Source organism: Saccopteryx bilineata, chromosome 5 (assembly GCF_036850765.1).
Source record: "Saccopteryx bilineata isolate mSacBil1 chromosome 5, mSacBil1_pri_phased_curated, whole genome shotgun sequence".
NCBI lineage: Eukaryota > Metazoa > Chordata > Mammalia > Chiroptera > Emballonuridae > Saccopteryx > Saccopteryx bilineata.
Window position 1 is genome coordinate 231,514,814 of NC_089494.1, and position 17,279 is coordinate 231,532,092.

At 36.3% G+C, this 17,279-nt stretch overlaps 1 protein-coding gene across 1 annotated transcript in view; it reads right to left on the reverse strand.

Annotated features, from left to right (window-relative positions):
* Positions 1-16,807, reverse strand: part of GABRB1 (gamma-aminobutyric acid type A receptor subunit beta1) — a 381,935-nt gene extending 365,128 nt beyond the window's left edge. Inside the window, exons 1-3 of the mRNA XM_066281210.1 lie at positions 16,690-16,807; positions 16,448-16,539; positions 15,930-15,997 (exon numbers count right to left, since the gene is read on the reverse strand). Coding sequence (XP_066137307.1) covers positions 15,930-15,997; positions 16,448-16,539; positions 16,690-16,769 — 240 coding nt within the window. The 5' untranslated portion in view covers positions 16,770-16,807. The remainder of the gene's footprint in view (positions 1-15,929; positions 15,998-16,447; positions 16,540-16,689) is intronic.
* Between the last annotated feature and the right edge of the window lie 472 nt (positions 16,808-17,279).

Genomic DNA, 17,279 nt, shown 5'->3' on the forward strand with positions numbered 1-17,279 from the left:
AAATATTTATTCTGACACATGGTTTACTCAACACATGGTACATATTAATTACATTTTAATAACTATTTCTATTCCTCACATTAAGGGTCATCTTCCTCCCCCCCCCCCCAGACTACATACAGAAGTATACACAGACTTGAACTGAATGCATTATATTATAAATTTAATTCAATGTATTTAACTCAGCCTGCTCTGTGTGGAAGGCACTTATCAGGCACAGTCTTCAAGAAGCTCTCATTACAGGAAACCCTTGGCATTTGAGGATTTAATGTCTCCTGCATCCCTTCTTTATTAACTACCCTGAAGGTTAGTGACATGCAACTTTTTCTGATATATAAGTGTGAGTACTGTGCACTGTAAGGTCAATAAATTATTTGTTCCATAAAGAACAACAGAATTAATGACAGCCTAGCCAAATGTCCTGTCACTGCCTCGAAGTGTGTGGCTGTAATCTTGAATTATATAGACTATCATGATGATCAAAACATGGGGGTTTGTGAATATTTTACAATGGGTTGTTTGTAAATATCAAGTAAAAATCTTAGAAAATCAAATTCCTTAATCAAGAAGGGTCTTAGCAAAATGCTCTTTCTTGTCTCACCTTTTTGCCTTTGGACAGAATAGCTGTATAAGCCAGTTAGGAAAGAAATAATTATCTTTTCTTGTTCTGATGCTTTCTAAGGATGGGCACTTCCCAGACACTCTTCGTAGCTCCTTCCAACCTCTTCTCACTCATCACAGTCAAGATGTTCTTCCTTATGTCTAATCTAAACTTTACTTCTTTCTTTAAGAGTTCTCTCAGAAGAACTATCAAATTAATCCTTTCTTCCTATTTGCAATAAGTAACAAACAAAGCCCTTTAAATAACACCTTGCATACAATTGTTCCAATGTGATTTCAGTCACTTAATGGGTCAAACATTTTCATGAACCTGAAGACATTAATCAAATCACAAATTAATCTTTACAAAGTTTAACTCTTGAGTAAATAATATTAATTGCTAATGAATTTCATATTTTCCTAAGTATTAATCATATTTCCTAATATTTGAAACCTCTCTATTTTTGAATGTTATTAGAAGTAATGATGTTTTATGATCTAACTGATTTAGTGACCCCTGCACATAAACTCTGAAGCCAATCTATTTTGGTGCAAGTCACAGCTCTTTCACTTAATGGTTGTATAACTTTGAGTAAGTTAGTTAAGTCTTCTACATCTCAATTTCCTTATTAGTAAAATAGAAATAATAGTGATATATACTTTACTTGGCTACATTATGGATTAAGTGGATTAATACTTTTAAGGTACAAAGAGTCTTCAGGTTCTGACACAGTTCCGTTCCTATGACAGTGACATAACCCAAATTTTGGTGTAAATCGAAACACACTCTAGCCTTACACAAATGAAACACTTGCACTTTTAAGAGTCCAAAATGGCATTGGTAAGCGTACTGGGGATGCCAACTCCCTCACACATATCTCACATTACGGTGTATTCTTCCACCACGCAACCAAACTAGTTTGCCCACGTAGTCCGTAAGTACGACACTAATGGCATAAGCTGAACCACGTCTCATTTTTTTAAGTTTTCATGAGAGTGAGCATTGTAAACTTGAAACATCAAATATCAAGATTGTTGTAACCCAGGGACTCCTTGTACTTAGAATAGTACTCACTTTGTAGAACTATTCAAAAATTTTATTATCAAGACTCCAGGATAATTTTCTAGACCTTGAGATTTATATGCTATTAATGAATCTCTTTATGAATACTCTTGATAATCTTATGTCTACCAACTTCTTAGTATTATTTTCTCTGCCTAGACTATCCATCATCTTCCTATATGCATTATTCTCCTCTTAAACATCTCAGCTTGGTTGCACTCTTGTATCTACTATGTAATAAATTGTGTTCTCATCTTTAGGGTCCCTTTTTTAGTACTACTTTTTGTCAATTATTATCTCACAAAGAGAATCATCTTTTCCTAACTTACTTTCTCAGTGAGATTTTTGCCTGTTCCTAAAAGGAATAAAGTAAATCCTATCATTTTTAATACTTCTTCATATTTTCTAGCAAATTTTTTTGCTCTTATGAAGCACTTGATGAGAAATGGTGAGCTGATAGATAATGTTTTTGTTGGATTATCGTAAACTTTAGTGTAAAAATTCTTATTAAGGTATCTTTTTTATTCCACTAATTCTTTTGTTGATATTTACATAGCAGTAAAAACAGTTCATGGTACACAGTAGGTGCTCAATAAATAAGATGTTAAAAGAACAAGAAGAAGAAGAAATAGTAGTAGCAGAAGTAGTAGAGGAAAAAGAAGAAATATTTTCCTCAAGTCAGGAAACACATGCTCTCATTTAGCCTTGAATGACCTAAAAAGAAAGTATTATTTATCCTTATTTTAAAGATAAAAATTTAACTTTTTTTTGACAAAGAGAGAGAGAGAGACAAGGACAGAGAGATAAGAAGAGAGAGAGAGTGAGAAGCATCAACTCATAGTTGTGGCAATTTAATTGTTTATTGATTGTTTTTCATATGTGCCATGACTGGGGGGTTACAGCTGAGCCAGTCACCTCTTGTTCAAGCCAGCGAACTTGGGCTCAAGGCAGCAACCTTTAGGCTCAAGCCAGTGACCATGGGGTCCTGTCTATGACCCTGCACTCAAGCTGGTGAGCCCACACTTAAGCCAGATGATCCTTTATTTAAGTAGGCAACCACAGGATTTTGAACCTGGATCCTCAGTGTATCAGGCTGACACTCTATCCACTGCACCACAAGCTGGACAGACAAAATTTAACTTTTAAGTGGCATAAGATATTTATAAATGCTGACTTTTCTAAGACAGTATTGGTTTATACTTCTTATACCAGGTAATATTAATAGTATTCTAATTCATTATCAAAAGTGCATATTTGGACAATAAATGATGATTATTCTAGACTTATTTAATACGTAAACGTAACATATTCTATAATTGGTAGTGGGGGGGGAAGGGGATTATAACTAAAACTGTATAACTAAGTCAATTCCAGGGCTGTAATCCTTAGGCTAACCCATGGAAAATCCTATATTCCATTTTTTTCACATACCAGGGAGTAATGTAAAATATGAAATTTAGAGAGTTTTGGGAGGACCATATACTAATTGAAACTTTAAGTTTGAGAGATTTTAGAGAATTGAAAGAACCAACAGCACATGATCAGGAGGCAAGGTGGAGAAAATTCTTTCCATTATTTTCTGTCATTTTCTAGAATAACTTCACAATCAGAAGTAGTCTGAATTTTAATGTTATAATGAAAATATAGAAAAATGTCATTATATTTTACTATTTATGATACAAATGTTACTCATGATGTTTTGGCATTAAAAAGGAAGAAATTCATTAAAAATTTATAAGATAATAGAAAAATAATAAAAGTATCAACACTTAAAATTTATGAAGTAATTTTAAGATTATATATCACATATGCAAAACATATTTGTATAAGATTATCTCTTTTGATTCTCATAGCACTCTGAAATAGGTAGAACAAAAATTATTTTTTTTCTATTTTGCATGGAACTGAGAATCAAAGGGCTTAAGTAAGTAAGTCATGAGATTTATTCTTGAGTTTATAAATTAGGTTTCAGCATCATCTGACATTTCAAAGTAATTTAAAATTATTCAGATATAACTTGACAGAGCACATTAAAGGGAAATGTACATACAGAGGGAAACAAAAATTATATTTGTTAGATAGGAAGTGTTTGGACTTAAAAAACTACCCAATAGATACTGATTTTAACTTTGAGATTAATCAGGATTTTATAACTATAAGACATTATTGTCACCTTGCCCAGTCAGCATAAATGTTACACCTGGAGAGAATAGAGGTGATTTGTTGATTTCACATCTTGGGCTATAAAATATTGGACATTACCATCAAATCAAGCCAAATGTCCTTCGAGTGTAGAGGATTTGTGTGAACAATGCTGTCTCAGCACACATTAAACATTTTCTTTAGCTGTTTCATATCAAGTCCCAAAGTCAGGAAACTGCTGATTCTGGGCAGAAGTATAAAATAACTCCTGTTTCTCCTCTCTTCTCAAGTTCTTTTCTCATCTGTGTACCTTAAACAAACCTGTCTTCTCCTTCAGACATTCATTCATACTCTGCTTAAATACAGGAATTCAAAACTAGCATGATTGTTGTCCCTCTTGGGGTTATTTGCATTTCAGCAGAATCAAAGCTGAAGATAGTGAGATGCAGTGATGGCATTCCATGCTTGGTAGCTTCTCACTTTATCTGAAGTCACCTTCTATAGATGCTTCCCATCACACTACCAACAGAGTTCCACATCTTGACTGAAACAAATCCTCACTCAGTGACACTCAATAGTATTGAAAAAGAATAATGGCATTTACTTTGAGTTTAGGTTCACAATCTTTGTCTGTTTTGCAGAACCAGAGATGCAAACCATTTAAAATGTGGAACAGCTGCATGGTGACTATGCAAAAAATCATAATTTATCAAGATATGCTTGCATTCTAAAGCAGTGACTTTGAACACAGTAGGGCAGATGCCATCTGCATATCCTGAAAGTCATTCTCTTCCAAAAATTTGGAGAACCAGGTTATGAAATTCCCTTCAAACTTCATGACAACATAGCTTATGGGGTATCTCCCAAAGTGCTGTTTGCATAGACACGGGAGATATACATCAATAACTGACCAATGACTAAATATGATTTTCCGGTTTTGTGAATACATTCTAATCTCCACATTGTTCATTCTGTCTTCCTCTCATTTCCAACTTCCAAACTTCTAAAAATTAGTCTTATCACACTGAGCCAAAAGTATACAACTAACCAACATTATTAACCTTTATCATAAATCTTCTTTCTCTCTTGTCATCAGCCTAAACTCGGTAGTCAGTTTGAACTGGAATTTTTATTTTCTCATTTGTTTCTTTGGGATGTGCTAACTTCTGTGTGTGTTGGGGTAGAGTGGAGGGTTGTGACGTCAGTGTAAAGAATCTTTAATCATTACGTAATGTACTGATTGATTTAATATATTTACTAGTTATAAAAAATTACTGTGTGGGTGTGAGAGTTTTAGACAAAAGTTGACATTTCCAAGCAAACATACCATGTAATTGCAAAGACACAATTTGAAGCAAAAATGAATAGATATATAAATAGATGGACATAGAGAGATATAAATATATGCTAAATATATACTTCTGGATTAGACATACTTTAGATTTTTCATTTTTAAATTTAATTAAGTTCCTTGGTTATCTTTTAAAATCAAACTTAGCTCATTCAAAACCTCTCCAGACTGGCTGAAAGAACTTTTCACACACCACCTTTTGTGTTTGATTTTTCTATTTTTTTAAAAATACCATTGACTCTGTAGTCATCAATCTTTTCTTTTTTTAAAAAATTTTTTATTTATTTATTTTTATTTATTCATTTTAGAGAGGAGAGGGAGAGACAGAGAGAGAGAGAGAGAGAGAGAGACAGAGAGAGAGAAGGGGGGGAGGAGCTGGAAGCATCAATTCCCATATGTGCCTTGACCAGGCAAGCCCAGGGTTTTGAACCGGTGACCTCAGCATTTCCAGGTCGACGCTTTATCCACTGCGCCACCACAGGTCAGGCCAATCTTTTCTTTAATAATCTCTTAAATGTTTCCAAAATAGTGATAGTTTGAGAGTCAGTATGGAGATGATATTTTGAAAATAAAAAGCAGTCACTATTTTTTCTGAAACTGATAAAAGGCGTGTGTGTGTGTGCTTGTGTATACATGCATACATGCAGAGGTCTCCAGCTTAACAATGCTACAAAAGAGATGCACAGTCAGTAGAAATATGCAGTCAGTACCTCAAATTTTGAATTCTGATCTTTTCCCAGGCTAGTGATACATAGTTGGATGCTCGGTGCTGGACAGCAGCGCCGAACCACAGCTCCCTGTCAGCCACGGGACCATAGAGTAAACAACCCATGTTCTATAGCATACAAAATTACCAGCTACTTATGAATATTGTGTGTTTTATGCATCTTTTCATGTCTATGAAATGCCCATCTAGGTCTCCTGCTTCTAGTGAGAAGAAGAGGAAAGCAATTACTTTTGAGATGAAACTCAACGTAATTGCCCAACTGTAGACTAATGTGTTTGAGCATTAGGCTAGGCTGAACTATGATGCCCGGTAGGTTAGTTGTATTAAATGCACTTTGGACTTAGGATATTTTCAACTGAGGATGGATTTTTCAGATCATAACCCCATTATAAGTCAAGAAGCATGCACACACACACACACACATGCACACTCACATGTGCATTATTTGTCGTGAAGTGATTTTTGTCTGTGAAACTAGCAATGCCATGTGATAAACTTGTTTCTATGGAAACATCTCATGATTCATGATCAACATAAAAGAAAATTACAGATGAAGGTATAAGGGAGACCTGACAAAGAAACTATTAATTCTTGAATTAAACAATTTAAATGTCATTATTATTTTTTTCTAGGACTAGAAAAATTCTTTTATAATCTTTATAAATGTTACTGTTATTAAGTCCCTGCAATATGCAAGCAGTTACATAGAGAGCATAAAAATATAATCCTAAACTTCCTGGGCCTTACACAGTATGGGGGAAAAAGACAAGGTTAATGAATAAAAACCATATACATGCTGAAAAGTGAAAATTGTCTATATTGGGTTTTTTGTCTTTTCTGGGTCTTGAATTTTCATATGGCCAATACATATGTTCTCCAAAAGAATTTGCTCCAGTGCAGCTGCAGAATAGGCTCCATAAAGAAAGATAACTCCCTGTGGGTTTTGAAGTAGGTCTAGATGCATTTTGGTGGGAGAGAATTGCAGATGGTCGGAGGCAGAATGATGGCCTCTGGCATGAGAAAATGTTCTAGGTACAGGTAGGATTTCAAATAAATGTCATTGAACTGTCTCTTTGAAAACCACAAAACTGTTTCTCTTGAATAGAGAATTGTATATCATTGCCTTGAAAATAATAGATCAGAAGAACAATGTCCCCATGAATCACAGAGGGTTAGAGTAGGCAAGAGCCCTGACTTTCAACAAATCTATTCCCCCCACTGTTGGAAAGGATCCCAAATAAACCAAGCAGGATTCATTCCTAGCAACTTTCCTGATTAATCCATTCAGCAATGGGATCAAGGCATGTAGCTTCTATCTTTTCTGTTGTATCTGAAGGGCCTTCAACCTTTTCAGCAGAGGCAAGGATGCTGATTGCTAATGGCCACCTAAGAACCCTCTTATATTTGAATCTATTTCTCAAGCTGCTTCCCTGCCTTCTTTCTCTAAACTAAATACTGTAATACAATCTCTGAATGCGCCTTTGTTTAAATAGGTATCCTCTTTTCAGGAGACCATTTGTGGGAGACAGGGCTCTGTTGAATTCTTGTTGAAAATCATCCCCACCTGGTCATTCAAATGTTTCGATTCTTCTGCCAATCTCCTAGGAGTCGCTTTTTAATTTCCTAGCAGCTAAGCTTCATTTCTCAGGGCATACCATTGGCCTCACTTGTGCCGTCTGTTATACTCAGTTTCATTTCATCCCCAAATACGGTTTCTGCAAGAGTTCACACTGCTTTCTCACCATTTCACATGGAAACATGATGTTCCAGAAGGACTCTGAATCATTTTAGGGACACAGTAGAGAAGAGAGCAGATGCTATGTAAGTGGGTTCCCCCATCTATTTTTCCCACCTATTAGGTTCCACAAAGACAATTAAACAGAGTATAAAGATCACTTCTCTGTGGGAATTTCAAAAGTATAGTCTAAATCCTGTCAGGGTCCAGGAAGTCTTATCCTCCTGCATAAAGAACAATATTGTGAGATATTAAAGTTGACTGCACTATATGCTCTGTCTTTGCCAGCACTCTTTTGCCAGATCTCTTATCAACCCATTTCAGCCACCACATTTATGGGGCCCAGAATTTATCTTTATAGTATTTGCCTTATTTTTGAACAGAACTGTTAGAGTCACTAAGGAACTAATCTTTTTCAGGATAGTTCCAATTTCTAACATTTTACCTCAGTGTTCCAACAAGTACATGGTAGCAACATGCCCTAATTTTTTTTTTATTTTAAAAATATGTCCATTCCCTTTATTGGTGATAAATGTGATTGGTGCTTCTCTTCCTGTGTTCCCATCCTTGGTAGATGGTGCCACATGTGCCCATCATGCAGCATGGCACCCCAGAGGGAATCCTAGGCCCATTTTTTCTTTAACCTCCATTATGTAATCAGTCACAAAATCGCTCTGATTTGCCTGTGTTTGAATACCTTCTACCGCCCCTTTCCATTGCCAAGGCTACTGGTCTGCATTTCTCATATCTCGTTTTGACTTCAAAACACTCTCTTAGCTTCTTAACTAGGAGCACTCTCCCCAGTTGTAGCTTGCTCTAACTCATCCTCTACATAGCTACCAGAATGATCTATCTGAAATGCAAAATATAGCATGTGTTAAAATCTTGGACGGTTTTCTGTATTTAGGATTAGAATGTATTTCCTTTGCATACTGATTCTAGCATCATTGTCTCTCTGTCTCTCCCTCTCCTTCTCTGTAGATTTGTGTGTGCATATGCATTCATGCATGCGTCTTTTAAAGTGAAAGTGTAAATATTTGTATAATTATTTTATTTATTTATTTAGCGCGTGCGAGAGAGAGAGACAGAAAAAGGGACAGATAGGTACAGATAGACAGAAAGGGAGAGAGATGAGAATCATCAGTTCTTCGTTGCTGCACCTTAGTTGTTCATTGATTGCTTTCTCATATGTGCCTTGACCAGGGGGCTACTGCAGAGCAAATGACCCCTTGTTCAAGCCAGGGACCTTGGGCTTAAGTCAGTGACCATGAGGTCATATCTATTATCATATGCTTAAGCCATTTAATAGCTTTTATTAAAAAATGATTATAAACACACAGAGATCACATCTCTTCTATTCACAAGTGTAGTTGAAGGAACGCTCTTGGATAAATGACTTATAATTTTAAATATACAATATGATGATGGGTTTTATTGGTGCTGCAAGGGTTGGAGAAGACCTTAAGTATTTAATGCAGTGCAGGGGTATCATAAAAACCTACTGGCAAAAAACAATGACTTCAAGACTTCTAAAATGGGGTAATTGAGCTCACAAAAGAAAACTTACATATCTTTCACTCTTTTTTTGTGTGTGGCCAATCTTACTTTCTAAGTTATCTCCTCTGATAGGAATTAATTATTACCATTTCGTGAACATTTTTGTCAACTACCACTTAATGTTATATGCTACTGATTATTAACTTTCTTTAATATTAATAGTCAAAAGATTTTATGAAATGCACAAACTGCTAAAAATAATATTGTACTAAAATGTAGAAACTTGAATATGATATTACAAAGAATGAGGTTCAGTGCTCCAAAAAAGTTCATGGGGAAACTTTGTACTAACATGGAATCAAATATAACCATATATTCATCCATCTTTATTCTCAAAGATAATAATGTCATTTGAGATATTAAAATTCAAATTATTTGAAAAAACTTGTGACCATTTTTTTTTTCATTTTAACCTCCTTGATAATGCAAGTTTTCATTTAGTGTGGCTTGAGGGAGCTATGAAGACTTTGGGGACATGCCAAGACAAAAAGCATCAAATACAGAATTGCAACTAAGTGATATTCACTTGAGATAAACACCTTGGCTTAATCCCTTGCTACCAGACCACAGGATATGAAGATTGTAGGTAGGATGGGTAAATAAATCGCTTAGGATACTCAGATATTGGAAAATAATGCTTTCCTTCTGTTTCGCATTAAGTGTTGAAAAAAGTATTTGATTTTCAGTATTGAAACAATGTTTCCAGTTTAAACATAATGGATAGTATACGACAGAAATAGTTCTAACTTGGTCTTGGCTCCAGTATTCAATACAGTATAAACTGGGCTTCAGCCAAGTCTCATTTTGAAGATGATTGAGCCAGCATTTCTCCTTCCTGTCTTTGGAAATGTGTTTAACTGGGGAAAAATGAAAGGTAGTGCCATGACCAACTAAACTAGTAGTGCCATGACCAACTAAACTAGTGATTCAAGAGTCCTGGAATGCCTATAATAATTATTGCCATGTTCCCAGGAGACTGCTATTGCTCGCTCTCAGTGGCCATTCACTAAATGCTTGTTTATTGACACATCTAATAGGAGAATAAAATGGAATAAGATGGAATTTAACTAGAGAAAAAAAAAATCTTGATTTTGACAGCCTACACTCTTTAAAGGTCTAAATTTAAATCATAGAATATTTGAATTAGAGATAGGTTTAGCAATCATGTCATTTATCTTCATTTTACAGAGGAGATACCTGAGGCCCACAGACATCAAATGACTCACTCAGGGTCCCAGAACTAAATTACAAGAATTTTTTTTTTTAGTTGCCTAGGAAATAGGAACCAGGCCCTGGAGTCAAGGCTGCTTGCTTTCAAATTCTGGCTCTGCCACTTACCAGCTCTATAACTTCTGAACAAATTACTTACTCTTTCTTGACCTAAGTCTCCCTCTCTCAACCTCAATTTCTCCATCTGTGATGGGTGATAATAATTGTATAACCTTAAATCAAGGATTAAATGAGCGACTAAAATAAAAAGAAAAATACTTGATAACTATACTTCATATACAATATGTGTTCACTTAATGTTACTATTTATTTTCATTGTGGCCTTATAATCCTATGAGCATACTTTCAAATGTGAACTTAAACTTTTAAAAATGTGGATAGGATTGCTTTGATGTGCCTTAACGTATTGAAAGATCTTTTTGTTATCTCCAAACAGAAGGCAAAGGGAAGTTTTTTTTCTCACAGTTTCTCCAGATGCCATAATATTGTAACCCAGCACATAAAAGTGAGACCTGGTTGATTACTCATCTAAGAGAAAAATATATTTATATCTTTATTTACCTGCTGATGCCTGTTCTTACCTTTAAATGGTACTAATCTATTTACTTTATTTGCAAAGGAATTCTATTATAACCTGAGACAATTTACTGACAGTAGCAAGAGTATGTTTAGACTATTTTACAAAGCTATTGCAAACTCCTCTGTGGAAGCAAAAACAGTTTGCAATATTCTCTATTCTGAAGAAGAAAAGTCATTGGTGTTCTGTAAAAAAGCAGGATGGTATTGTCAGAGTGACAGTGTTTGGCAGTATTATCATAGCCAGTATTTAAGGTTAGCTGACTCATAAGTATTGACACAGTTAAGAGGACTGTGTATTAGTCTAAGTCAAACCCCACCATCCAAGCTTTTGCCTTTGTCCTGCTTTTTATCATCAGTTACTAAGCTAAAGTTCCCTTTTGAACACAGCTACCTGTTTAACTACCTAGAAATTAACTTGATACTTAATTTGAAACTTTAGGATACTACTATTCTTAGAGAAATTTAAGTGGAAAAAGATGTTCATTTCTTAATAATGCTAACTCAGAATAATGCACTGTAGTCTTTGCTACACAAAGTGCTATCCACATCCCAGCAATTGGCATCACGTAGGAGTTGTTAGAAATGCAGAATGTCCAGCCCTATCTCAGACCACCGATTCAGAACTTGTATTTTAACATCCTAAGATTTCAGAGTGATTCAGATACACATTAAAGATTAAGAAGCTCTGACTTAAAGAAATGGGCAGGGAAGGGAGGGATTCTGACAGGTGGTTACTGTTTTGTGTTACCAAGACGATGGTAATTAGACATAACTGAAGTGTGTACCAGAAATCTAGAACTAAATCTTAAAATAACAACAACAAAGATAGTAAAATTTAACAACACTGAGTATTTGGTAAATTTTATTTACTTTTCTTTTAAGCATTATTATCCTGTTGGCTCACTTTAGCATTTTTTTAATTATTACTGGTTTTGTTCTTTGTAATGCATATAAGAGCATTCTCTGTTGCATCCATCTATGCATGAATAAAGCAAACAAACAATAAATACATGTTAGTTATCTGTTAATGAGAATGGCTACTTTAAGTTAGGACTGAATAGATGAAGTCTTCTGGGAGCGGTCACTTGGACCATAGTGACTTTAGTTCAGGGACAAGGAGCTTTGTGGTTGGAATTCCTATTTATTCATCAGTAGTTACTTCATAACAAAAACTAGTCCTTGAAATCTGAAATAGAAGAGTTTAATTTGCATATAATTAATATTGTGTTTCTCCAATTTACTACAAAGGGAAGACTTGCTTATTACTACCTGTGTTTACTGAGTTATATTAGCAGATGTTAATGGTTACTTAAGGCAATTTCTGTGAGCTATTATATCTTTTGTGTCCCTTTTGTTTTTTCTTTACTCACTCTAGTGTGTGTGTGTGTGTGTGTGTGTGTGTGTGTATACAGCTTGGCAGAAATTGTTGAGAGGTTTGAAGGGTTTAATATAACAAATGGAAATCACAGTGGGTTTTTTTTTGTTTGTTTGTTATGAGAGAGAGGTAAGGGGAGAGAGAGGGAGAACTCGTTCCAGTTAGTTGGGCCATTGATTGCGTCTCATATATGCCTTGACTGAAACTCCAGCCAACAACCTCAGGTTCAAACCAGGGACTCTGACTCTTTAAGACAACACATTGCCCACTGTGCCACCAATGAGAGGCACAACTTACAGTTGTTTTTTAAGATGATTGTTCAAAAATAACAGTATATAGTCACTGCCACATACATAATATATCACATAATGCCAGAAAGAAATTCTTCTTAATTCAATCAAAAATATTATTGCTAAAAAGTCTTGATCTTAAATATTTTTATTTGTTTGTTTTTTATTCCTGCCTCAGTATTATTCTTCAGAAGTTATGCATTTGCTGTTCAGTAGCTATAATTCTTGATAGTAGAGATCCTTCACTATAAAAATTGTCTATTTAATTTTCTTCTTCAGGAAAAATAATTTTTATCCTGATGTATATGAATCAGAAAATACTCTTGATATTATGCTAGTCTTTAAAACAAACAGTGTTATAAACCAGGATGGAATTATATTTCATTATGAAAAAATAAAAAAAATTAACAGAACTTGGTTTCAAATCTTATTGATGTAATATATATAATTAACATGTCATTTTCTCAGCTGTGGAATGGGTAGATAATAATAGTAATGAATAAGAATATAAAAATGAATGAGCAATTCTTTAATAATAAATTTTAATCTCAGTTTTTCTTAAAGTTCTTTTATTATATTCCATTTTTTATTTTTATTATTTTTAATTATTGATTTAATAATTAAATAAATTTTTTTATTATTAATTTTGGTGAAATTTTTCTATTAAACAACCATAAAAGTTACTGCCTGTCAGGCTACTAAAACATGATTAATATAAGAAGCTATTAGTCTTATTTTCCATAGACATTTCACCCATACTTACATTATCTAAAAACCAAAGCATACTATCAACCATTCCCTTAAGCAGACTAACCATCCACATTGTGTTTATACAGAACCCTCCATCCTAAACTTCCTTTTTGTTTCCATTTTTCTTAGAGTTATTTTCAGTCTGTTTATTCCAATGCTTTGTCATAGATGAAAGAAGATAAAATAAACCTTGGGTCTTGTTGGGAGCTCTCATTTAAAGGAAAAACAAAAAAGAATAAGTAAATCAAGTCTGATAATTTTTCAATGTTCAATGCTTCCTATGTTCCCATAGCTCTAGCATTGTGTGTTAGGTAGAATATATTTTTCATAGATTTATCTCCTCAGTGAATATTTTTAAAAATCAAGGGTATGTACACATGGTGCAGTGAGTAAATAGACTGTATTATTCCACAATTAGGAGATATTTTCTGTGGCACTGCAATTAAATTCAGTTATTTTTCTGAGCTCATGTATGAATTCAATTGAATAACTGGTTATATAGATCTTTTTGTTTCGTTTTGTTGTGGTGATGGTGGTGGTTGTTTTGGTTAACAACAATTTCCCAATTCAATTCAAAATTTTTTAAAGAAGAACACCTCCAAAAGTGTTTGCAAGTATACTCAACATAACTATACATTTAAAAAAATTATGACAAATATAATACACTAAACATAAAAGTGACCACAGGCAAAGGCTCTGTTTGCCTTTAAGCTTTTCCAGTCTTCTCCAATTCTATAAATTACCTATGTGGGTACTTACAAAATGCCAAAATAAAAAAAATTATTATTATTTATCTACATTATAGAAATAACTAGTTATTTTTTAATTTGTTTAGCTGTAATTCTATAGTATGGATTAGGTATAATTTGAATGCATACACATATTATTACATTATACAGCGTTTGTAAATAGTGCATTTTAGGTTACTTTGTTGCAGTGACTAATATGTGAGAATATTATAAATAAGTCAGTCTATTTAATATCTTTGCTAAGTCAGAAAATATCCAGTGTGCATTACTTGTTTAAAATCGGGTTTCTTTCTCAAATACAACAATCAAAGACCTTATTTTAAAATAGTATTTTATATAAGCTATTTATATCCAGGTCAGTTACTATTGGGGTGAGTGAGCGCTTCCTAAGGTATATAAATGCCTGATCAGTATGTTACTAGTATAATATTGTATGTCAACTGTAATTGAAATATTAATTTTAAAAAGAAAAAGTAAAGCTGGGTAAGCTACAACTATAAAATGCAGAAATTTAATACTCTCACTTTTTATTATAATCATAGTCAATAGATTATAAACATATTTTTTCCTTCCCTGTCCTAATCTTTAAAAAAATTCTTAAACTTTTGCATATTAAAATAAAATAACACACTAGTAACTAAATGAAAAGACAATTCGATTGCCTTTATAGCTTAAAGGGATAAAATCCCTTAATATTTTAGTCTATAACTTATTCAGGCTGTCTAAATTTCATCTGCCACAATATTTTTTTCGCAAGCGTTAAAAAATGACATGTTGCTCACATAGATCTAACTGTTCCCTAGGTGGCTGGCTCTAGAAAAGCAACAGGCTTTCCCCCCTGCCTTACCAGAAGCAACAGTTAGAAACTCGAACATCTAGAAAACTGCTACCCCACAGTGGTTGGCAGCAACCAATAGAGAAAGTGACAGCTATGATTTCTATCCATTTTTTTTGCAACAGCTACAGAAAGGGAATAGAAAAAAAAGGAAACAATAGAATGTTAACCCTCTGAAATGAAAGGATTGCGCTGTTACTCTCGTCCCACTCCTTCCCTTCCGCCTTCCCTTTAATCACCAGTCTTTTTCGACTTGCTTAAGCAAAACAAAGCATTAACTCGAATCATTCTGTTTCATCTTAAATTCGCAATATGCCGCAAGACAAACGCTTCAACCCCCGCATGGGAACAATACAAGCCCAGAAGCTAGCAGGAGCACTTGCGTACTATTAACCAGCATGGGCTGTATCTCAGCCTGTTGCTCCTGCCACAAGGTGTGGGAGAGCCTGGAAGGAAGGATGGGACACTCTGAGAGCTCGTCTGTGTGCCTGGGTGCTCGGTGGCGGGGCTGCGTCAGCCCCGGCTCCCGGGCTCTCGGTCCGGACCTGGACGGAGAGAAGGAGGCTGCGGACCACCGTCCGAGGACCCCAGTGCAGGCCGCCGGGCCGCCGGCAGATGGTGCCCGCCGCATCCGAACACCAAAGGAAACCTTGCGAAAGTAACGCTCAGACTCCGCCCCACCCGATCCGCAGCTGCCAGTCACCCGCGTCTCCCCAAATAGTGCGGAGCACGTTTCCCCCCCGAACACCGCAGTAACCCGAGCGTGTGTTGAAAATACAAACCACAGGGAAACAGGGTGTGTGTGTGCCGTAGTAGGAAGCGCACGAGGAGTGGGACTCCCGGGACCGGGGCGAGATGACCGCCAATGAAACGCAGAGGGCACGGGGACCGGTCCATTTCGTATCTGCGTAAACCGGGCCGCCGAGCCCGTCCTGAGGCCACTCACCATGTTCACTTCGGAGACCATGTCTATGCTGGCGACATCGATCCGCATCCCGACGTCCACTGGGGGCCCTGCCGGGGAGGTGGGACGCATTATGGGCATATTCTTAGAGTGGCGACAGGCTTGGAAGGGAGAGGGGCTTCCTCTGCGCTTACTCTATTCTGAACGGGCTCCCTCTACCCCCACCCCTCTTAGCAGGGGACAGCCTGCGAAAACAGGTGTAGGTGAACGCGTGATGCAGTGACTATGCAGAGGGTGTGTCGGGTAGGGGGGAGGTCGGCTCTGCCTGGGTTTCATCCACCTGCGACTGGGAGATCCTATGTGCGCTTATGCGTGTGTGTGCGTGTGTGTGCGTGTGTGTGTGTGTGTGTGTGTGTGTGTGTGAGTCCAGGGCGTAGGGCGTAGTGCACGCTTACGAAAATTACAGGCTTTTTTTTCTTTTCTTTTTTTTTTCACATTTATCTTTAACAGAAAAAAAGAACTAGGTGTGGGTTACAGGTTGAAAAAAGATGAAGCTTTACCTCCAAAGTCCGGCCGCAAGCGAATGTCATATCCTTTGAGCAATCTGTCCACTGTCTCTTTCACGTATGACATGTTGCTGGGCTCATTGGCGCTGAAGGGAAGAAGTAGGGACCGTTTTCAAAATGAGCATAAACTATGAGCAGACATAAAATAGACCGACACACCTACCCCCCCAAATGACAAGCTACATGATCCAGCAAGCATGTAACAAGAAAAACACTAAGAAAAAACAGCAGCTCACCTGTGTGCACAACAGACCATGGCAATCATCACAGGGAAAGAGAGAAGCCCCAAACTCTCTCGATTTTGTACTGTCCACATTACTAACTCTGATTAAAGAATTGTCTTTTCGGCGAAGATTCAAGGAATGCAACTTAGTCGGCGGCAGGGCAGTAATTCCCGAATGGACCTGCGCATGCGCAGAGAGTGCTCACTACCAAAAGACACCTTGTGCCTTGCAAACAATATTCCTAGTGGAACAGGCAACAGATTTCAATCCCTTTAAAGTTCCTGTCTGTGGTGCTCTGCGTCCTTAGAGTGGTCGGAGATATCCTGCTGTTTGCTTGTTGGAGATCCTACGGGCATGTGTATATGGACTGGAGGTTGCTATGTTCTTTTCCTCTCTGCCCTCAACCTGTTTCTTCTTTTTTAAAAAAAAAACTCAACTCGCAGGCATCTATCTGTAAGGCTGCCTGTAATTGGCACCTTTTGTTGACGGTCACGGCGGTCCTAGAACTGAGAATTTGGAGGCGGGGCGGCGGTTCTCTGGGTGTGTGTGTGTGTGTGTGTGTGTGTGTGTGTGTGTGTGTTGTGATGGGACGTAGGAGAAAG